Source organism: Myxocyprinus asiaticus, chromosome 20 (assembly GCF_019703515.2).
Source record: "Myxocyprinus asiaticus isolate MX2 ecotype Aquarium Trade chromosome 20, UBuf_Myxa_2, whole genome shotgun sequence".
Lineage (NCBI taxonomy): Eukaryota > Metazoa > Chordata > Actinopteri > Cypriniformes > Catostomidae > Myxocyprinus > Myxocyprinus asiaticus.
Genome location: NC_059363.1, coordinates 19,380,547 through 19,404,717, shown reverse-complemented (window position 1 = coordinate 19,404,717; position 24,171 = coordinate 19,380,547). Strand labels below are relative to the sequence as shown.

The 24,171-nt window shown below is 41.5% G+C and overlaps 1 protein-coding gene across 2 annotated transcripts in view; it reads right to left on the bottom strand.

Annotated features, from left to right (window-relative positions):
- The window catches only part of LOC127410649 (glutamate receptor ionotropic, delta-1-like), a 465,032-nt gene that overhangs the window by 149,068 nt on the left and 291,793 nt on the right, over positions 1-24,171 (bottom strand). For both annotated transcript variants that reach the window (XM_051645766.1, XM_051645767.1), the window contains exon 4: positions 10,519-10,724. In XM_051645766.1, the coding sequence (XP_051501726.1) occupies positions 10,519-10,724 (206 nt within the window). The remainder of the gene's footprint in view (positions 1-10,518; positions 10,725-24,171) is intronic.

Genomic DNA, 24,171 nt, shown 5'->3' with positions numbered 1-24,171 from the left:
TACCAATTTACTTGAAGTGAAAATCAGTCCTCCTTTCCTGTTTAATAAATTAAGCAATCACACGGTCATGCAGAACATCTCGTGTTTTTAAATCCACAAGAATCTCTTTCTCAGTGGTGATGTGGCAGTGATGACGATCTCATGCTCTTCGCTTTCAAATTACGTACATCACTTAAAGCGTGATTGCGTCACTCAAGACCAGCTAGAGGGCCTTGACCGGGACATATCCAAAAGACCACACCCACCAAGAACAAATAAATCAATCTGGTTGGCTGATGAATCGGACAATCTGACTTTAGTTGCTCATTTATTTTGAGGGATTCTGTAGAAATTCTGAAGGCCTGAGGGGGTTGAGCTCAAACTTACGTGCTGCTTCGGGCATGTGAAACAGTTGTCACACTTTGGTTGTAAGCATCAAGGAATAAATTCTGACTGGATAAACTTGTTTTTTTTATTTTTATTTTTGTATTTGTTTGTAGATTAATTAAGAGTGGAAAGCGATTAAGAATACATAGGCAAAAAGGTGACTGAGATTGAAAGGATGAAAAATATTTATTTATTTGTCATGTTAGGCCAGCAGAGAAGGCTTTGCTGGCCCTGAGAATTCACCACTGGTTTAGAGGAATATCACTTTCATTTAAACATCATAACGATTTTATTTCCGAACTCATTATGGCATCACCAAAGTATGAAATTTGTTTTTGCAGATATTCTTTCTGCTGAGACTTTCTTACATTGTAAATGAAATACACAGAAGCATTTGCATGCATAGATAAACAAAATAATAAAATAAAATCCTCCCTTCCTAATACTCCTGACAAAAACAAAGACTTGCAGACTGAAGCAACTGAGGAGCTTGTGACTCACTGGCATTCTGTGAGTGTTTAATTAGTTCTTATCCACCCTCCCTTTTTTAATCAGTACGTCGGGAGTGTTCATTGGTGTTTTAATATTTGAATCTTGAAAATACAACTGGATGTGGGTAATTATCCATGGTGTCTCATTAGGGTTGACTTTGTGTGATGTGAAGCAGATAGGGTGTGTATGTATGTTCATCTGTAGCCTAAATGTGTGTGTGTGCAGAAAAGGGAGGCAAAACCACTCAGTCATAACAAGACCATACAAATATGCTAGGAGTGTAAGTGTGTTGTTCGCAAATTATCTTTATGTGTGGTGGGAATGGTATCATAAAAAACACATATGTCTCAACACAACTGTATAAAAGCTGACTCATTAAAATAAATAAAAGCAAACCCTAGCTGTGCAGATTCTCAAAGAATAATCTTATCTGTAATAAAATAATACTAATAATAAAAAAATAAAATAAAAAACATACAGTGGTGCTTGAAAGTATGTGTACCCTTGTATGTGTATCAGTGACCTTGCGGACTATTACACGCCTAGTTCTTGGAGTGATCTTTGGTGGTCGACCACTCCTGGGGAGGGTAACAATGGTCTTGAATTTCCTCCATTTGTACACAATCTGTCTGACTGTGGATTGGTGGAGTCCAAACTCTTTAGAGATGTTTTTGTAACCCTTTTCAGCCTGATGAGCATCAACAACTCTTTTTCTGAGGTCCTCAGAAATCTCCTTTGTTTGTGCCATGATACACTTCCACAAACATGTGTTGTGAAGATCAGACTTTGATAGATCCCTGTTCTTTAAATAAAACGGGGCACCCACTCACACCTGATTGTCATCCCATTGTTTGAAAACACCTGACTCTAATTTCACCTTCAAATTAACTGCTAATCCTAGAGGTTCACATACTCCACTCACAGATATGTAATATTGGATAATTTTCCTCAATAAATAAATGACCATGTATAATATTTTTGTCTCATTTGTTTAATTGGGTTCTCTTTATCTACTTTTAGGACTTGTGTGAAAATCTGATGATGTTTTAGGTCATATTTATGCAGAAATATAGAACATTCTAAAGGGTTCACAAACTTTCAAGCACAACTGTAGATGTTTAAATTTTCAGAAGAAAATATTAGTTGTGCTTGCCCGTGCAAACATCACTACCACAATTATATTGGCTGCTAAGACTTTGCTATGAAGTTGCTGAGGTGTTCTGAGTTGTTTTGAGCACGTTGCTTTGTGGTTGCTAGGGTGTTCTGGGTAACTGTTTACAGGCCCAAGTCAAAAAGCAAATTAGTACATAAAAATCAGCAAGTGTGTGCCGATTTTTCTTTAGTCAAAATAGGTATACATTGACCGAATTTGAAAACACTGCCTCCAGAGGCTAAAGTGGTAATTGTTTCAGAGCATAAAAAAAATTGTGACATCCATTTATATCCAGGAGAGGTTGCCAGAAGCCAGTTGTAAAAAGAATTGTTTTCAGCTAAACAAGGTGTAAAACAGTGCAGAGAAATGCTTATTTAATTTAATTTACCCCTAACCAAAACCCAAATCTAACCCTAACCATTAGCAGAGACAAATTGCAATGTTAGGGATAAAAATGCAACCTTCTTATCACACTCATGTTAGTTCATACAAACATGATTACTTACTTGTTTGAATGGGGATTGAACTGTGGTCTCCCATGCAACTGATACAATGTGCTACCAGTCATGCCACAAGGGAAAGTATTTGGTACTGAGCTATTCCAAATATGTCCGATGGGAGATAGGGCATGTCAGTGAGTCAGCATACTGTTGCCAATCCTAGGGTACCGGAATTTTCGGAAACAGCATGCCGACTTCCCGTGTGATCATGTTGTCAAAACATGCCATAAGTAATCCAAAAGTAACCAGCTTCAGCTTGCGTACCAGATTCAAATGGGTGAAGAGGAAGATTTTAGTGAAACTTACATTTCAGGCAGTTCTGCACACAACTATTTGCACAGCTATCTTATGGCTTTAGTAGATACGAAATATAAAGCACAAGTGATACAGATGTCTCTTATGGTGATTTTACATGCTTTTGGAGCTTGACAGTCACAATCACAATCCTCTCATCCCTCAATCTTGAGTTTCATGGATGAAAAATAGTTGTACTGGTTTGAACCAAGGAGGGTGAGCTATTATATATTAACATTGCTCATGCAAGCACTTTTGTATTTATACTATTTTTTAGAAGTTCTGTAATTATACAAACCCAGTCAAAATGTTTTATTTAAGAGAAAAATGTAGGCCTACTGTATAGTTACCAAAAAACAAGCAAACATTTTTTTGACCACTTTTTTTTGCACTCGCAAAGAGCAATTTCTAGCCGATTAATATTTGACAGCAAATCATAACTAGAAAATGTACCCACTACACAAATTTCTATTACATTTTAAGAGTTTAATCATTTCCATGACTTTTCCAGGCCTAGAAATTACAATTTTAAAAATCACTGAAGATTTCCATGACATTAGGGACCCTGCCATGGGGTAAACAAGCCTTGGAGTAAAAACAATCCCTTTTGTGTGCTGCTTCACCCTCCATTTAGCCCTTTACACCGTGTATCACAATAGTGTGACTTCAGGTCAAGCCAGAATAATTTGGCTATAGCCAGATAATGGACCATTGGCTCCTTGGGAATGAATGGTGGTTAGGACATCAGATGCATCCGTGTGTTTAATCTACGAGAAGCCTAGCTTTGAGACTGTATGCAAGACATTTCAATATTTGTATCCTGAAACTTACTGGACATTCTATGATGGTTTGTGCTCGGAGTCAGGAAACACATGTGTCTACGTACATAAGTGGATAGCTATTCAAATGATAGCCTGTATGTTATGCCATGAATGTACCTTGTGTCCTTGTTATTTTCCTCCTGTCTCTGCAAGCTCCTGACAGGCTGACACACTCGCTCTAATGCACAGCAGTAGTAATGGCTGTAAGAATTATACAGTGCACCATGGAGGAAATTGAGCAAGGAGAGCCTCCCTTGAACACAGATAGCAGCTCTCCCGCAACCGGTGACTGACACAACCAACTGTTTATCTGACCATGTCTCCGAGCAGCAAATCACTGAGGAAATAAACACATATACAAGACTTCCACAAACAGACAAGGTTATTCAGATAAGAGTGAATTACTGCCTGCAGGGTTTAGAGCAAGAGAGATATGGCATGGCAAGCTCATCCCATCCACCGCTCAATGCTCAATTTAGACTTTTTTGACTATAGCAGAGAATTTCTGGGATGCTTTGCTCCTTCTAAAGAACTCGACCCCTCAGCTGTCACCCTGATAATCACCAGGACAGTAGGGGAGGTAGGGAAACGCGGTCCATACTGGCCCCAGATTCAATCTCAAGAAGGGAAAGTGTGTGGAGACAAACACGTTTACATAGCTAGCTGAACAGGGGCAAACCACAGACTTCATCTGTTTTTATATAAAGTGCATTAAATGACTATAGATTGACTAAAGCTAAAACAAAACAGTAAAAAAAAAAAAAAAAAAAAAAACAGCATTTGCTTTATTTATGAATCAATTTTCCAATTAATTCGATCTGCACAGACACAGTGTATTCACACAGAGACACGCACATACTTTAATGATCAGAAGAGACAGACTCTCACTTTCATTCCTTATTCGCTGAGCAGCAAAGGTTTAAGCATGGATATGTGAGAGACATTAAAGTAATCAGCATGTGAAGATCTCAACTAAGAGCCCCACACCTTACATTACCCCTCAGCTGAAATTCGTAAATTGAAAGTATGAATGACAAATTACGATATCTGTTTCAATGTATCCTCCATTTCTTTAGCCTTTTTATTGTACTGGATTCCCAAATAAATTGTGTTATAAATTATAAATAAATATGCTCTGAAGATACTGAAATACTCCCAGATTGACTGTGAAGTGTTGAATCAGAGGTGATCACATAAAAGTGATGTGCAAGACCTCTTACTTTCATCTAAAAAACATCTCTCGGCTAAGGCCATCACTCACCTTTTCTGACTCTGAGAAGCTTGTCCATTCATTTGTGTTCTCGCGTCTCGATTACTGTAATGCTGTCCTAAGTGGCCTGCCAGGGAAAGACCTACACAAACTGCTTCAAAACAGCGCTGTCAGAATTCTCACCAGAACAAAAAGTTCTGCACACATCACTCCAATCTTGGAAAAATTACACTAGCTTCCTGTTAAATCCAGAGTGGACTATCAGGTGCTCGTGTTAGTGTTTAAATCCCTACATGGCCTGGGACCTTCCTATTTGACTGAGCTCATAGCTGCCCAAACCTCAGCTCACTTATAAAGGTCAACCGTGAACTCAGTTCTCCATGTCCCCAGAACAAGACTCTGTACCATGGGTGACCGTTCCTTCTCAGTCTATGGTCCTCATCTGTGGAACTCACTGCCTTCTCATCTCCATAATAAAGAATGTCTTGAAACCTTCAAGAAAGATCTAAAAACCCATTTTCACCAGCAAGCTTTTCTGCCGCATTAGTTTTCCTTCATCCAGTGCCTTGAAAATGAAAAGCCCTATATACATTGAAATTATTAATATTATTATTACCTGGAGGCCAGCTGCCCAGGCCCAGAGGAATTGGATTATGTTTACAAATGAAAACAACACTGAAATAGACATTTTTACACAGTTATAGAAGTGATGTACATTAATACAACCAAGATACTCATTCTCGACAGTCAACAGTCCATAATCAGAAAACAGAAAACAACCATAATCGTCATCCTGCAATCCTGCAAGAGTTTTAGATGACATTATTAAAAAGGCTATATAACAGAAATACATGCTATTTCCATGTTTGGCGGTAAAATATGAAATATCTCAACAACTCTGCCCACACAATAACGTTTATATAAGTACAATGGACTAGTACAGTATTATTATTATTATTATTATTATTATTATTATTATTATTATTATTATTTTACAAGCAATTTAGCAATAAACTTGTAAAATGACAACCTTTTGTACTCTATATTGCTTTATTACTCAATGTAGTTACTGAATATTTGTTGATGCATTTTGAAAAAATAAAAGTTGCAGGTTCAAACACACTGAGAAGTGGTCTTGGAGCTATTACCATTGTGCCCTTGCCATGAATTAGGCATCTAACCTCAGGTTGCTCCATGGGGACTGTCCCTGTACTAGCTAAAGTGTTATGCACTTTAGATAAAAGCACCAACTGAATGACAACTTGCTATACTTGCATCCTACACATAAATAAGAAAATGAGCATGGCATTTAACAATTTTAATTGTTTAATTACATAAAATATGGTTTGAAGGAATTACATAAAAGTGCATTGAATACCATAATAAACACAAGTGGGTCAGGACCCACATATGCATTAAATAAGTAGTGATGCAAACTCTCTTATAAAAATAAATAAATAAATGTTAGAAATGACTGTTCACATGGTCAAAGGCACCTTAATTGAGGAATACCTGGAGTGTCAGAAGAAAAGAACACTTCAAAATTATAGTCAAACTTAGTCGAGTAATTTTTTACCCACATTTGTATGTCCAATTTAAATAAAATAAGTCTGTGTAGGTATCAGAAATGTCTTGCAAGAAGTTTGGGACTGTAATAGCATAGCTGGGAGTGTCTCGTGCTTAAGAGCCCCGCAGCAGTTACCACAGTAGTGTGAGGGATTTAGATATGAACAGCCCCTTGGCATTTGGTCATAATCCCTCACATCCCTATTAGGATTCAAACAAACAACCTTCCAAACACCAGCACAAGCCTTCATCCCAGAGTCAATGCTTTTCCAAATACTTCACACCCCTTACAACAATGCTTTTGAGGACAGGAATGTTCACAATGGTGACAGTGTAGTTGAGTTAAGTAGCTAATTTCAACACGATTATCTCCTTCTTCAATCGTGTTCAGATCATTTTGCAGATATTACAGTTGAACAGAGTGGACTGTACAGGATCAGCCACTTTAGGTATTTTCCAGCCCATTTGGTACAATAGTCTATGTGCCTCCAGCTAAAGCTTCAGTCAAAAATGACTTTTTATTAGCAAACAATAAACAATGCTATAGCTTGTTACTGTCATAGACTCAATAGACTACAGAAACACTTTAGCTACCTATCTAAAAAGGGACTTTACATTGACTTCTATTGTTCTTGAATTAAGCTAATTAATTCAGCTAAATAATCAAACATAAAAATTCTAGCATTTCTAGAAGATAAATAAAGACATTAGTCATTCTAGAATCAATGTTTTTTCAATCTAATTTGAAAACACACACACAAATACATCAACACACTTTTGCAGCTCACCAAAATACCGGAGCAGGTGTGATTGAATTATAAAATGGTGTCATTCCTTTTACAAAAATGTGTTGAATACACTATAAAAAATGTTGGGTTATTTTTTCTACCCAAACTCTGGGTTGAGCCGTTTGGGTCATTTTATTGGGTTATTTTCTCAGTGTTGGGTAGTTTTATGTGTAACCCAGTCATTGGGTCATTTTCACTGACAGTTCAAACAGTGCACCCCTCCCCCAACCTCGACACATCAGCCCAACTCCTGTCTCAAATCAACTCAACGCTTTAGTTACCTGACGCAGGCTTTTTGAATCGCCTCAGGAGGGAGCGGTTTTCAGCGAGGACAAATTGTTGGATTTGTTTGGAGAAACGAGGTTTGTATCAATGTTTTTAATCTATAAAACCATTACTGTACACTAGAAAATGCAGAAGTATGCAAAATAGGACAGTTCACATGACATTAACTTCGTCAGCTTTGGTTTGCTAGTCTGTAATACCCACTGGATCGTGATTAAGTTTGTTATTCTGTTTTTTTCTGCTTTTTGAATGATTCAAATGTCTCCTTTGGTCAAAATTCAAAGTTTTAGTCTGAAATATGTGACTTATGTGAGTCATCAATAATTTGTTCAAAGTCAATAAACACCTGACGCGAGCGTCGCATCACGTCAAAAACAAACACGTTATATGCATCAGTGAAGCTGCTGCCTGCCGCCACTGAAAGCATACGTGCTATCGTGCAAATCTGTATTGTAATGATGTGTGACCTTTGCCTGAATTCTTTTTTTAAATTTTTTTTTTTTTTTTTTTTTTTTCTATAGCCCATCCTCTGAAAAAAAAAAAATATGTGCAATCCACGGAATGTAAACACACCCATGACATCATTGCACAGTGCAAATTATGACATCATCACAAGTGAAGGGCTACAGCAATAGAAACCTGCCTCTTATAGTTGTATAGCTGCACAGCTACTGGGTTAAACACTCTTTAAATAAAGGCTGAAGACAGGGGATTGCCTTTGAAATTTTTACTGGAAGTTAATGCACTACTGATTTGTCATTTTCAGATTTCACAAGACTTCTCGTGTTGATCCCCGACCATGCGGAGAGGCTATTTGCAATGTGGACCTTGAGTTTTAAAGACAAAATCCTGTGCTTCACCAGCCAGGAGAGGAAGGCTCAGGAGCTTCTCTCCAACATAGACAATTTGCCTCCAGGTACAGTTGGGAATACAAGAGTTGATAGTTGTTGCTTAGTATAATGACAATAAAATTACTAAATGATACAAAATATTACTCCACACAGAAGCCCAAAATGATGTTGCACTCAGACTGCTTCCTGTGATCTTGCCAACCCCTGTCTACAAAAGTGGGAAGAAAATGTTCAAAACAAGTTTGGAAGAAAAAGTCTTTCATTGAATTCAAGCATGTAAGTAACGTAGTACTGCACACATCACTTTGCAAACCATACTAACAGCAACCTAAAATGGCTAAATACATCAATACTCATCTCAAACTACCTTGTGCAAAGTGTCAAATGCTGTACTTGTCACGGCTCAGAATCAGAACAGGACTCAAAAGCAATACTTGGAGACAGGCAGGTAGGATCAAAGAAAGTACAATACTATAGATCGTCAGCAGGTGTTCAGTCAGCGAAGGCGAACAAATCAGGCAAATCAGACAAGGAACAGGCAGACAGGAATCAGGAACAGGCAAGGTCAAAACCAGGAAAACGGGAACAAAGGTGGAACACTGGAACGCAAAGACTGAGTAGTTTATTTGACGATCTGACAGAGAACAAAAGGAATGGGCCTGTGTGTGTGTGTGTGTGTGTGTGTGTGTATATAAGGGATAGTGATTAGGAAGTGAGGGACAAGTGTGCAGGTAGGTGGTGAGATCAGGTGATGCAGGGAGCAGGAAAACTTGGGTTACTGCATGGTAGGGGAGAGTGGCATGATCTGAAATGACAGAGTTAATGGCATGAAGAGACGGGGTATATGGAATGAAGGACAAGGTGATGCAATGACTATCTGGTCCTGGACATCGTGACATTACTAATTTCATGACTTAAAAGACTATGCTTATGTAAATTAAATTAGAAGGTAATTTGAGTCAGCTGCGTGATATATAAAATAATGATGATGATTGATATTGTATAATAATGCTGCATGATGCATCTATAGTGTGTTGTATGTTCTTCTCATGCATTCTTGTAAGTTTTTCTTCTGTTCTTAACAGGTTGGGACCAACATGGTTGAATACTTAGGGGAGGCTGAGATCGCTAAACCCATCCCCTCTGTCCTTGGCCTCAGAGACAACAGTCAGTGCCATCAAGCCTTTGTTGTTGTTGGCAGACAGGCACTACAGCAAAACACTCTCCTTGGTGCTGTGGACACATGCTTTAAACTTTTTTATATTTTGGACATTCGTTTCCCAAAGCAGTGTGCACCAGTGTGGGAGTTTCTGCAGACCGTTGTCTACAAACTCCCAGGAACTGAATCCCCTTCAATAAGAATGTTGCATGGTTATTTTTCATGCTAAGCAGTACTGGAACCACAACATTTGTTATGTGAGTTTGTATGAATAAGAAAGTTGTCAAACCTACCTTAATAATTTTTTATATACATCTTAGTCTTTTTAGCTGTCTGATGCTCCAATATCTTCACCAGCTGGTTGCAGACTTAAATTTGACCAAGCTGATAATGCATTTTTATATTTGTGCCACTGTGTTCTTGTGCAACTTTATGTTTACCTTATTGTAGTAATGTTAATGTACTTTTGAAACAAAGCTATTAATGTAATTTTTTTTTTTAAAGATTTGTGAACAGAAATTTGATGAATTGAGATGGTTTATATGCTGTTTTATTGTTCAATTGGAATGAAAATATAATGATATGCTTTCTCTATGAAATACACTTTATATTTTTTGTCTGTATATAGTTACAATAATGGAAGGTAGTAAAATATAAACTATGACATACTCTGCAGTAATGCAAAGTATACCTGAGTTTTTATACATTCACAAAAACTGCAGGATACTGATATGGTCCTTTCAAACCATTCATACACAGCTTGAAACACATTACCTACACACTGGGTTGTTTCAACCAAGCAAAAGATTATCACTACCCATAAGATGGGTTAGACAATTAACCTATAGAGTTGGGTTGGTTTTACAACCCAACATGCTGGGTCAAAATAACCCATGGTTGGGTTTGTCCATATTTGACCCAGCTGTGGGTTGCAAAACAACCCAATTTGGGTTATTTCAACCCAACATTTTTTAGTGTGTAACAGCATCTCCAGATTGTATCGCTTCTGAGCTGTTGTCATGGTGACCCCTACCTGGTGAATGAAGACCTGTGCAGTGCGGGGACTGAGCAGCAGGATGGCCCGTCTGAGCGTGTCCCGGTAACGGTTCAGCTCCTCCATCCTCATGGTGCTAAACAAGGTGGAGAAGACCTTTGTCACGTTCCGATCAACCTGCTGGAGAGACACGTCCAAACCCATCCGAGATGCCTGGTCCAGAAACCCACGTAGCCCACGCACATCTGAAAGAGAGAGAATGTAAAAAGAAGAGAAAAAGACTGGTTAGAGGGGAATTCAGTGAGTAAAGTTAAGTTATCGTAAGGCTACAGAAGATTGGAATATAGCACATGATTACATGGACTACTTTTCTAATACTTTCATGGTGTTTTATTGTCATTTTGGAACATGCCATTGTTAAAAACTATTCACTTTCATTTTATGGAAAAGAACAACTTGGACATTCTTCCCAACATCTAATTTTATGTTTGGAAAGAAAAAAATAAAATAAAACAAGGTTGGAATGACATGAAAGTTAGCAAATGATGAAATAATTTTCATTTTTGGGTGAACTATTCCTTTAAAATGTTCAAAAGATACATTTAGATCAAATAAGCCTTAACTGAACATTTTAAGGCTCATCTTTGACTTGAGAAGAGTTTCCAGAGAGAATACTTTTTAAAGGAACTTCAGTGAAATTCAAATGTAATTGTTCCATCATTATTTCATTCACAGAACTAGCTGTTTAACTCTCCAAGACTATCTCCTGCATCAGAGATTGGACTCTGTAACACTAGTACCATATGACATGTGACAGGAACACATGGACAGCTGAACACCATTAAAAAACAGTTTCTTTGCCCATCATGGCTGTCACATCACTTTGTGTTCAGTCTGATGAAGAGGCTTTTTGATGGCTTAATCGTCTGTCAAGGCCTCATGGAGCTTTCTAACATCCTTCTTTAGGCAGGACACAAGAACTGTCCTCTCTAAGAAGGTCAAGATAAGAGATGAGAATGAGGGCCCAAGGTCTAATAACAGAAATAAAGAAATCATAAAATAAATAAATAAATAAAAAATGCAGTAATTCTTTAACTTAACTGTAACCATTTTATGGTCTTGTGTTGAAGATTTAAAATGGAATTACAGAGGGGACGAAAAGATTGAGACAACTGGCAAAATTACTCATATATTTTTTTTTTTTCTGTTGTATTTCCCAGCTTATTTTCATCATAAATTATATTATCAGCACAACAATTTGAGTGAAAAGTGGAATAATATATATAAATATATATATATTTTTTTAAACATTAGTTTCAGAATGTTTTAATATTAGGTATGTCCTCCTTTTGCTCCAATGACTGCATGCACTTGAGCTGTTTAGACTCAACAAGTTTGCACAAAACCTGACGATCCATGTTATTCCAGCATGATTTGAGAATGTTTCAAAAAGCATCTTGTGTGCTTCAATAAAGGCAAGAAAATCTGACCTTTCTTTTATACAAAGGAATTAACACGGTCAATGTCAAAAATTTGCTTATTTTATTAGTGGTCTAGAAGAGAATCTTAAATATTTCTAATTAATTTTGCATCAAAAAGATTCTCTGTTCTAAATTTGTCAAAATGAAGAAAAAAAAATTGTTCATGTCCAGGTGAAATTTTTAATTTGAATCCTGGATTTTCAGTTTGGATTTAGTTTTGAACCCCACTGTATTTTCATAGAATGACACTGATACTGTCAAAATGTGAAGAGAAATTTTGTAAGATTTATGCAGCAGAAAAAAAATTGCTCTATTTATTTTGCTTTTTTCTTTCTGTATCCATTACTTATGGATGTAGTGAGTATACTTATAATGAGAATAAATACAACACTTCCAAGCACCTGTCAATATAAAGGAAGAAAAACTGTAATGTCTGATAAGGATCATTAATATGAGCAGAAAATGTTTAGTGCAGGTGCAGATTTCAGGGTATTTTGACAGCTAATTTTGTCTTTGCTGACAACAGAGCAGAGTTTAAATTGAATTGTCTTGAGAGGTTGCTGACGAAACAGATAGTTGCTGTTCCCTATCTGTCACTCACTCGACGTTGAGGCTCCCCGCCTTGGTCCTTCCACCTATGGGTATGAGGTCAGTGCGGCTAGCACTGGGGGCGATTTGGGGACCCCAATGGGACGCGGAAATGACGGACATGCTTTCCCGTCGGGCTAGAGTGGAACCCTCCGCTCTCCCCTGAACCCTCGTGGCACCGCTCACAGCCACGCCCCGCCCCGTTCCTTTCTTCCCGGAAGTGCATGAGGAGCTGACAATGTCGTGGGAGGCACCTTTTACTGCCCGGTCCTGATCTTTCAGCTCCCCCGCCCTCACTGGACCAAGGTCCTCAGGACCAGGCCAAGGTACTAAAGGAACTGCACGAGGGTAGTTCCGCCCCGTGATTGATGCAGGAGCTGCGCTCGGTGACCGACCTCGCTCTCCGGGCGACGAAGGTCACGGCGCTGTCTCTTGGGTGGGCGATGTCAACCTTGGTGGTCCAGGAGCGCCACCTTTGGCTCAACCTGGTAGAGATGGGAGAGGCCAACAAGGCACGGTTCCTTGGTGCCCCCATTTCCCAGGTTGGCCAGTCCGGCGACACCGTCGAGGACTTTGCCCAGCAGTTCTCAGCGGTAAAGCAGCAGACGGAAGGTTATCAGGCACATCCACACCCCGTCTGCTCATCGCCATGGGCGTCTCCCTGCGGTGACTGTACCGACTCCACCGCAGCCCACCCCTGCGGCCCGGCCCCGGTGTGGAGCCCACCGCAGGAAGCAGACGCCACCCGTCTCAAGGCCGCCAAGAACCCGTGAAAGGCTTTGAAGCGCCCCTGAGACGGACGACCCAGGGACGACGAAACCCACTGCTCTGGAGCTGGTAAGCAGACCACTCCATCCCCCGGTGGAGGGCTGGGAGGAGAATCTTTTGTTACCTTTGCATTTAATTGCATCACATGCCCAAGTGGCTGCAGTACCCAAGAGTTCAGCAAGAGCGGTTTCCTTGTTCCCTGGGTCACATACCCGGTGTGCGTGGCCGTCATCATGACCACCATCCACCACTCCATTTTGGCAGGTTTGGTGCTCCAGCGGCGGTCTCCCCGCCCCTGAGCGCCCAGCTGTGGCACAAATTCGCCCCCGATGTGACAATCTCCACGGGTCATGAGGACAGGCCTCTTCCTCACCCATCCCAGGCTGTTCCGGGGGTGGTCACAAGGAGTCAGGTAAGTACTTCGATGTCCCTGAACTCAGCATGGCCACAACACGGTGTGGCACCTCAGGCTCCGTCCCGCCGCGAGGCCCCACCCGCCAGTACGTCCGACGAGATTGTCCCCTTGGTCCCCCTCGCCCGGAGCTTGGACGCGTGGCTTGCGCTTTCCAACCCGTCGCGATGGTTGGTCTGGCTACGCGATTCACTTCGCCAGGCGTCCGCCCAGGGTCAGCGGCATCCACTTCACCTCGGTGAAGGGCGAGAATGCTGCTACCTTGTGCATGGAGATTGCTACCCTCCTACGGAAGGATGCGATAGAGCCTGTCCATCCGGCCGAGATGAAGAAGGGGTTTTACAGCCCCTACTTCATTGTACCGAAAAAAGGCGGTGGGTTGCGGCCAATCTTGGACCTGCAAGTAATGAACTGGGCATTACACAGACTCCTGTTCAAGATGCTGATGCAAAGACACATTCTAGCGAGCGTCCGGCATCAAGATTGGTTCGCGGCGGTAGACCTGAAGGACGCATACTTCCACGTCTCATTTCTACCTCGACACAGACCCTTCCTGGGGTTTGCATTCAAGGGTCAGGCGTATCAGTACAAGGTCCTCCCTTTCGACCTGTCCTTGTCCCCTCACGTCTTCACGAAGGTCGCAGAGGCAGCCCTTGCCCCGCTAAGGGAAGTGGGCATTTGCATCTCAACGACTGGCTAATCCTAGCTCACTCTCGGGATGTGTTGTGTGCACATAGGGACCTGGTGCTCTTGCACCTCAGCCGACTAGGGTTTCGGGTCAACTGGGAAAAGAACAAGCTCCTCCCGGTTCAGAGCATCTCTTTTCTCGGCTTGGAGTTGGACTCAGTCTCGTTGACAGCACGTCTCACGAGCGAGCGCGCACAGTCGGTGCTGACCTGTTTGAAGGCATTCAGACAGAAGACAGCGGTTCCACTGAAACTCTTTCAAAGGCTCCTGGGGCATATGGCATCCTCAGTGGTGGCCACTCCGCTCGAGTTGATGCATATGAGACCACTTCAGCACTGGCTTCAGACTCGAGTCCCGAGATGGGCATGGCGCCACGGGACACATCGCGTGGCCATCATGCCGATCTGTTACCGCCTCTTCAGCCCTTGGACCGACCTCACGTTTCTACGGGCAGGTGTTCCCCTAGAGCAGGTCTCCAGGTGTGTCGTAGTTATGACAGGCACCTCCAAAACGGGCTGGGGCACTGTATGCAATGGGCACGCAGTCGCCAGCTCATGGACAGGCCCACGGCTGCGTTTGCACATCAACTGCCTCGAGTTGCTGGCAATTCTGCTCACCCTGCAGAGGCTTTGGCCATTGATTCAGGGCAAGCATGTGTTAGTTCGGACAGACAACATGGCAACGGAAGCATATGTCAACCATCAAGGCGGTCCGCGCTCCCGTTGCATGTCACAACTCGCCTGTCGTCTCCTCCTCTGGAGTCAGCAACACCTCAAGTCGCTGCGAGCCACTCACATCCTGGGCGACCTCAACACTGCAGCAGACATGCTGTCATGGCAGGTTACCCTCAGGGGAGAGTGGAGACTCCACCCTCAGGTGGTCCAGCTGATTTGGAGTCGATTCGGGCAGGCACAGGTAGACCTGTTCGCCTTCCAAGAATCCTCCCACTGCCCGCTCTGGTACGCCCTGACCGAGGCACCTCTCGGTATAGACACGCTGGCACACAGCTGGCTCCCTGGACTTCGCAAATATGCGTTTTCCCCAGTGAGCCTACTTGCAGAGACCCTGTACAAGGTCAGGGAGGACAAGGAGCAGGTCGTCCTGGTAGCACCCTACTGGCCCACCCAGACGTGGTTCTCGGACCTCACGCTCCTCGCGACAGCCCACCCCCGGCGAATTCCCCTGAGGAAGGACCTTCTTTCTCAGGGATGGGTGTTGGGCTTCATGTATTCAGATAGAAGACAAAGGCAGGCCTAACACAGTCGTAAAAACATAACTCAAGCCCCCACCTTCTAAGTCGTAAATTTTACTGATAAAAATCGGGCCAAAATCAAACAAAGGGAGTCCAAAACAGACTACAGATCCATGAAGCCTTGCTCACTAAAGGATCGAGCTCTCAACTCCTATTGGATGAGGCACACAACAGAACGTCCCTCAAACATGACATCATCAGGAGTTTAAATAATTCTGAAATGCGTCCAGAATTCACTTCCAGCGACTTTGTTCACCGAATATAGACGTAGCTTTTGCTGCTCTCCGGTGCAACCTCGTGGCACAAGGAAGTAATGTCTGACATGAAACTGTAGCCATACAATCTCCATCTTGCTGGACGAGTTGAGATTACTCTGTGTTCAACCGAACACTCTAACGGATCCGAAGGAGACCGCCAAGCAATTCACATCTTCATCCGTTTGCCTACAGAAGTGAAGAGATTAAAGATTTCTCTTCCATTTTCGATCAAGTCGACATTTCTGAGTTCTCCGCCAGCCCGCCGAGAATCAACAGCCGTACCGCCCGCTGACAATCAACAGCCGTACCGCCCGCCAACAGAGCGAGGAAACGGCCTCCCGTCATCACACGAGCCTCAAGGAACAGGGTCAGAGTTAAAGGACGGAGGAAAAAACATTCTACCTGTGTCCTCATGCGATACAAGTAAGAGGTTTACGTCTGGGCAGAGATATTATAGCATGTTATTCTTGTGTTTCAAGGTTTTTGCTTGTACAGTTTACGGACCGCCATGTCCGCTCATTATTAATACTCAGAGTATTAATTATCACAATTTTGTTTTGCTGTATTTTGGTCCAACCAAATTGGATTGTGCAATTTCGCCATCGCGGGTGAGACAGAAACTGAGTTCATCCATTAGAGTCAAATAACGCAGGACTTTTACGAGCCCCACTTGTAAAACCACATCTCTGAGTGATGAACACAGCTGCTTTCTCTCCCGCTATCGTGAAATCAGCTTTAGGGCTGTCACCTAATCATCTCTCTCTCTCTCTTACTAATCACACACACACACACACACACAGTCACACACACACACCTTATGTGTTATAGGATTATTTTGATTTCCATATCTAATCATATCACTGTTTAGTTTGTAGTTGTAAGTCGGAAGTTTATTGACTGCATTGTATTAATTATTAATTTATATTACTGCATAAATAAACTTTGTTTATATTACAAAGAGAAGTGTTTTGGTTTGTTTTGCATACGCCTGTGTCATGCTGACGGGATGTCAGTGCTCGGATACAAACCTTCATTCATTGTTTTTTTTCCCGAAAATCGATATTCTTCGGATGCCGATTTTCCTAAGAAAACAATCTAATATTGAGACTGTTTTACTATTTGGTTATTAGTCCCTAATTCCAGGGTGGTGCTCCATCAATGTTAATCCTTATTAATATTTTATTGATTTATGATAATTGATAATTATCTTTGATAATTTAGTTTGAATGATCAATAAGCTAGTGTTAATTTTAATTAATGTTTCATCGATGTTAACAATTAATGATTATCTTTGATAATTGTTGATTTAAAGGATTAAAAAATGCTAACATTGATTCTCATTGATTTTGATAATTAATAATTATCTTTGATAATAACCAAACTTGCTCCTAAACATAGCACACTACATTTACTGGAGTCCCATATGAGGTTTTAATGAGTTAGATCCAATTAATTAATTTAAATATTAATTAATAACTACAGAAATAATTATTAATTATTTCTGATAGTAACACTGATCTAAACAACCGGTAAAGCCCTACATGGGGCACCATCTGGCACCCACGACCAGACCTCTGGAATCTCCATGTCTGGCCCCTGGATGGGACGCAGAAGACTTAAGTGGTCTACCACCTGCGGTGGTGGTAGGCCGCGATCACTCAGGCTAGGGGCCCCTCTACGAGGCACCTGTATGCCTTTAAGTGGTGTCTGTTCGCTAAGTGGTGTTCTTCCCGATGTGAAGACCCCCAGAGATGTGCAGTCGGATCGGTGCTTTCCTTCCTGCAGGAGATGTTGGGAGGGCGGCTGTCCCCCTCCACCTTGAAGGTGTATGTAGCCACTATAGCGGCACACCACGACACAGTGGACGGTAAGTCCTTAGGGAAGCACGACCTGATCATCAGGTTCCTGAGAGGCGCCAGGAGGTTGAATCCCTTCAGACCGCGCCTCGTTCCCTCATGGGACCTCTCTGTAGTTTTTCAGACTCTATGGAGAGCCCCCTTTGAGCCCTTGCAGTCAGCTGAGCTTAAGGCACTCTCTTTGAAGACTGCCCTCCTGACTGCGCTCACTTCCATCAAGAGGGTAGGAGACCTGCAAGCATTCTCTGTCAGCGAAACGTGCCTGGATTTCGGTCCGGGCTACTCTCACGTGATCCTGAGATCCTGACCAGGCTATGTGCCCAAGGTTCCCACGACCCCTATTAGGGACCAGGTGGTGAACCTGCAAGCGCTGCCTAGGAGGAGGCAGACCCAGCCCTGATGTTGCTGTGTCCAGTGTGCACTTTACACATCTATTTGGATCGCACGCAGAGCTTTAGAGTCTCTGAGCAGCTGTTTGTCTGCTTTGGTGGACAGCGGAAAGGAAGCACTGTCTCCAAGCAGAGGATCGCCCACTGGCTCATTGACGCCATAACAATGGCATATCACGCCCAGGACGTGCCGCCCCCAGCAGGGCTACGAGCCCATTCTACCAGGGGTGTAGCGGCCTCCTGGGCCTTGACCAGTGGTGCCTCTCTAACAGACATTTGCAGAGCAGCGGGCTGGGCAACACCCAACACATTTGTGAAGTTCTACAATCTCCGGGTGGAACCAGTTTCATCCCATGTAGTGGCACGCACAAGCAGGTAAGTCCGGGACAGCTGGCCGGGTGTATCACTTGCGCATAGCGCCTTTCACCTCCCCTGAGCTGAAGACGTGCGCTGTTGACTCCCAGTAGTGTTCACAAACTGTGTTCCCTGGATGATTTCCTCCAAGCCCTGTGGCAGATGAGTTTGCAGAGAAACTCACTGCCGGCTCAGTACACGTGCTAACTAAGCCCTGTACTGGGATAGGTGCTCCGCATGTGGTGGTTCCCCGTAGGTAACCCCATGCGACGTATATCTTCCGCTAATTCATTTCCCTGTTGGTAAACTGCGTCTTCCTTAGGCAGAGGCCCCTCTGCCCCAGTCACCATGCTTGTAGAAACTCCTCCCCCGTAGGGAAGGACCTACCATGGGACTTCTCCACATGACATACTTCCGACAAAATTCGGCAAGACCATGTGACATATTTCCACTCAAAATACCCCCCCCCCCCCCCCCCCCCGGTGTGGTCTCCGCGGTGTCTTCCCCTTGGTGGCCCCAGTCGTTTAATTCTTTTTTTGGGGGGAGAGGAAAAAAAGGAGGATAAGAGGCCACGACTGGGCTAGCCTGTCTCTATCTTTTGGGCAGTCGACTTGTCCCCAAAGGGCCGTTCGACACTCATAACAGCGTTGGGGGAGGTTACGTGTCAGCCTGGTGCGCTGGCTATGAGGCACACAGTGGTCTGCCTGTAACACACCGGCAGTTCACGTAACACAGTTCAGCCAGTTGCGCCGTTTCGTATAGGGACCCCTAGTGTCACTACATTGACACAACGTCGAGTGAGTGACAGATAGGGAACGTCCTGGTTACTTGCGTAACCTCCGTTCCCTGATGGAGGGAACGAGACATTGTGTCCCTCCTGCCAAAACGCTGAACTACCCTCTAAAATGGCTGGGACCTTGTCTCGGCTCCTCAGCACAAAACCTGAATGAGTGGTTGCATACCAGCTCCTTTTATACCCATATGTCCGGGGAAGTGGTATGCAAATACCACTCGCCAATTTTCATTGGCCTTTTATCAAAGACCAGAGGTGTCTCGGGCTCCCAAGAGTGACCCCTAGTGTCACTACATCGACACAACATCTCGTTCCCTCCATCAGGGAACGGAGGTTACGCAAGTAACCAGGACGTTTTCCAACTCAGCTGTGTCAAAGTTTACCAAAACTGACAATTATGTCATTTTCATGTTGTTCCAAACCTGTACTACTTTTTTTTTTGCTTCTGTGGAACACATAAAGAGAAATTTTGCAGAAGGTCCAAGCTGCTTTTTAATGATCACCATGGCTTTTCCTGGTCCCCATACACTTTCATTGTATTGGGTCCAGGAAAGGTTGTGGTAACCGTTAATTTTAATTGTACGAAAAAGCAGCTTTGGCATTCTGCTTTTGTGTTCCATGTTGGAAAGAAAATCATACAGGTTTGGAAGGTCATGAGGGTGAAAAAAAAAAAAAACAGAATTTTTAATTTGCGAGAACTAGTCCATTAACAATCCAACTTTATATCAACTGTATTTCTGTAACACTATATAGGTTTGAACTGTTTAGCTGTAACATTATAGGTTCAGTCCCTGACCGTACTCAGGACAGACAACAGTTCTGGTGGAACACCTGTAGTGACATGGCGACTCACGATTGGTCACTTGCCCAGCCAGTCCATTTTTATTTCTGAATTTCACAGCACCACAGTGATAATAGAAACTGTAAGCATGTCAGTGAGCCTGGATCAGTATGAAACAGAATGGCACGTCACAGTTCCACAATGAGACCTGTTTGGCCTGATGGTAGACAAGTGGCTTTCATCTTCTCCCATCAGGCACGGTTTGCGTTGCAAACCACTAGTTTATTCATCATATGAAGGAAACAGTGTGTTTTGTTTTCAATGATTTCTCTCTTGTTTCAATTTTCCACATTGCGTGTGTTCACATGCTATTGTGCGTGAAGAAGGCCTGCAGGCTTTTGGATTACTGAGAATAATAATAACAATTTAAAAGCAAAATACAATATTGACATACTAAGAAGATTGCCAATAATGCTGAAAGCTTTCAATTAGTGTGTTTTAGCTCCACTTGCATTTCATTTGTTTGCAAGTGCTCACCTTCTTGGATGGTCTTATTGGTCAGTTTGTTCTAGAACACACTAAAGGTCAGAATGGTGCAAGTTATCTCTTTTGATGGTAGTGTTATGATGGTCAGTTGTCAAGGAAACAGTTTTAGCTTGCAACATACTGTGGTGCACAGAAAGTTAGTCACGATCAGGTATATCAAGTGCACATGCGCTCACAAAAATAACATGGTGTTTGATCATTCTTGATGCCAGTTCAGTTTTGCTGTGCTGTAATATCACACTGACAACATGGATAATGAGCTGTGTGGCTGTCTGAATAAATCCAAACCTAAAGCAATGATAGACATGATCTCAGACAGGCAAGAGAGGGCATGAGATCATATCAATATAAATCATGTGTTAAATTACACATCAGGTATCAGGTATAGATTATGATCTTGACTTTGGAAATTAAAAACTTGTGTGCATATGTTATTAAATTAAAGAGAGTCAGAGAGATGGAGATGGGGAGAAATGTCTATTAGTATATCTTTGTAATTTACCATGTTAAGCCATGAGTCATTGGAGTGTGACATAATTTAAAAACCAGTTGCAGCTCTGCAGTCCCTTTGATCATACACTTACTCTGGCTAGGTAACCGTGTTGAGCTCCTGGCCCAGTTTGAAATCGTATCGTACCAAACTGTGTTCAAGTGAAAATGCTACTGGAACGTTGCACACAGTGCTCAGAACCATTCGGTCCGATGGTGGAAAAGCACTTACTGTCAGGTCAGTTTTTCATGTAAAACTTCAGGATGGCATCGGGTTCTGGTTCAGGTTTGTAATTATTAAAAAATATATGTATATTATTGTTATACATTTGTATGATTTAATTTTAACAAACCTTGTTGGGCACACACGCACTCTCCTTCATTTTTGAGTCAGAGCTGTGAGAATCTGTGCTTCTGAGTCAATTCGCACTGAGGAAATAAAAAAGTTAACGATTTAGGGTTCGCTTTTAAAATTTGATAGTACTGATTGTGTTGGATCAGGCTTTCCAAAAAAGGTGTTGGTTAGCTCCATTGAAAAGTGTTGGGTGATTTATTTAATTTTTTGGTGGGAATATTTGAGCTGAGCGTCAGATTTATGTGGGAGTTGTGGGATTATCAGAAGAGCATAGCAAGCGGTGAGAGCATTAAAAGTTTGAGAAATGCCCAACTTTATTCAAATGAGAGTCAAAAAACACTGTGAAGCAAATCACTGTGAGGTGAAGGTAGTAATGTCTGGATTCGGTGCTTGAATCATATTGTTGTATATTACTATGCTTCATTCCTATTTCAAATTCAGTTTGCACTTTTTGCTTATGCTTTGGCTGGATTAACAAGAGTGCATTAAATTGACACCATGCTTTATATATGCTTTTGGCATTAAACATATATGATGATTTTGTCCATAGAAAGCAATCATAGTCCATACAAACGACAACCTTACTACTGTACATTTGACAGACACACTCCAAAGCGGCAGACCCTTGTCATTTTGGCCGGTTTTGAGCAATTTTCTTTTGTTCTAGTGAACATAACTGTATGGGAAAACAGATAAAAAGTGAGGAATTCTTGAGCAGCTCCATGAGAACAGGTCAATTTTACCTAGAGCTGATTGATTAGCTCTGGATTTAGTGACATTACAAGTGCTTCAGTAGACATTCAGTGAGCACTGAATATTCTCTACTACTGAAAACCCGTCTTTTGGCACATAATCATTTCCAATTGCTGTCATTACTGTAGAAGGACCAGAAATTTATTTGACAATTAAATAGCAGGATTAATACTCACTTGTTACATTAACAAAGTGCAGTGAAGACCAAAAAGACAGTTTTAGCCTGGGTGCTATCTGCAAAGAATTCCACAAATGGTAAATGTCACATCAAAATGCAATAAGCTGATTTGTGAAGTCCAGGGAATACAACAGGATGAACTGAATATTTCAACCTTCTGACTTAATTTAAGAGATGGCAAGTTTCCCCGTAAAAAATACAAAATAAATTTCTGAACCTTTCAGACCAAAATGTGACTGATTTTGTTATAAGATGGTATTAAACACTTAATAACATGTTAGTTAACCCAAATAAGCTAAATAAGCTAAATAAAGTCAAATTAGTAAACATCATACAATGATCCTTTTCTGATGACTGAGACTTTCAAGTGACCTAAGAGTAACCCAGTGATATTTTCAACATACAAACACACTGGAAGTAACAGTTCAATTGTGCAAAACTCTCTCACAGATTAGTTTCAGCATACCATTGTAATTCAATCATCACAGCTGTAGCTACAAACTAAAGAGAAAATTAAAGTCTCTCGAGGAAACCGTCTCAGAAATATTTAAATAACAAATTTGTGGAAAGAAAGAGCTGAGAGAAGTCTTTTGAGAAACAAATTGAATTTGCTTAAATAGTGTAATTATATATCTAAAGGCATATTCCCAAACAAATACAAGCTGGCATCTCACCGGGACAAAAACACAAGTGCAAGAGGTGTGAAGAGAATCAATGGAGCTATAAAAAACTGTTTAACTTTTATCTGTTCTTTCCTTTAAAATGGAAAGAATGGGTAAAAGGGAACCAAAGCGGTAACACAATACAGCCAAATTTATATGACTAAGGTGGAAACATAGTGGTGAAAAGTGATGTTGTGCTACACCACTACCAGAAGAAAAAAGTAGAAAAAATAACCTTGTTACTAAAAAAGCTATGATATTTTTTAAACAGCTGAACCACTCTCACGCTACTGAAAATTTAGTAGTGTTGGTACTTTTAGTTATTTAATCCCCTCCACTGGTTCTTTGAAATAGAGTGTTATCTTGATAAAAGCAGAACGTTGTTGATAACATAAATCTACAGCTACATCATGATATAAGCAGTGTGCTCTTGAAAATACCAAATCAATGCATCAAGAAATTAATTTTTTAATATAAGCAGCATGTTATTGTGCAAAAAAATAAATAAATATAATAGAGCTGTATCATGATATACCCAGAATATATCTGAAGAATAAGATCATAATTACTATAATCAAACATCAGAGGATTTAAAACTTCTAATGTCAACTACAACAAAGGCCAAGGCAGACCTATATTCAGCATTATATAATACTCATACATTAGTTCAGATAATAATCATACAGTAGTTTATCATTTTCTAAATGCACCTTTAGAAGTGCATCAAGAATAATGGATCGCAGGATCTTTGCTTTAAAGGTCATCTTACACAACCTTTCAAAAGATGCTTTTAATTTGTTGCAAAGAGTTAGAGGAGTTACAAAACCTCCTCATTTTATCCTCTACAAAAGCATGTAGATAGTTGCTAGGAGATGGTGAAATCATTTCATCTGTGGGTCCTGTTTATGTTTCTGTTTGTGTCTCAACCAACTGGCTTGCTGCAGAGAGCCGGGGTGTGAGTGTTGCTCATGGAGTCCAGGGGAGCACTCTTCTTGGAAAGACTTAGATGGAAGACTTATCCCCGATAAAAAAAAAAAGAGGGCTTTGGTTGACGGTGCTGTTGATTGGTCCCAAATGACAGCATTCCAGAA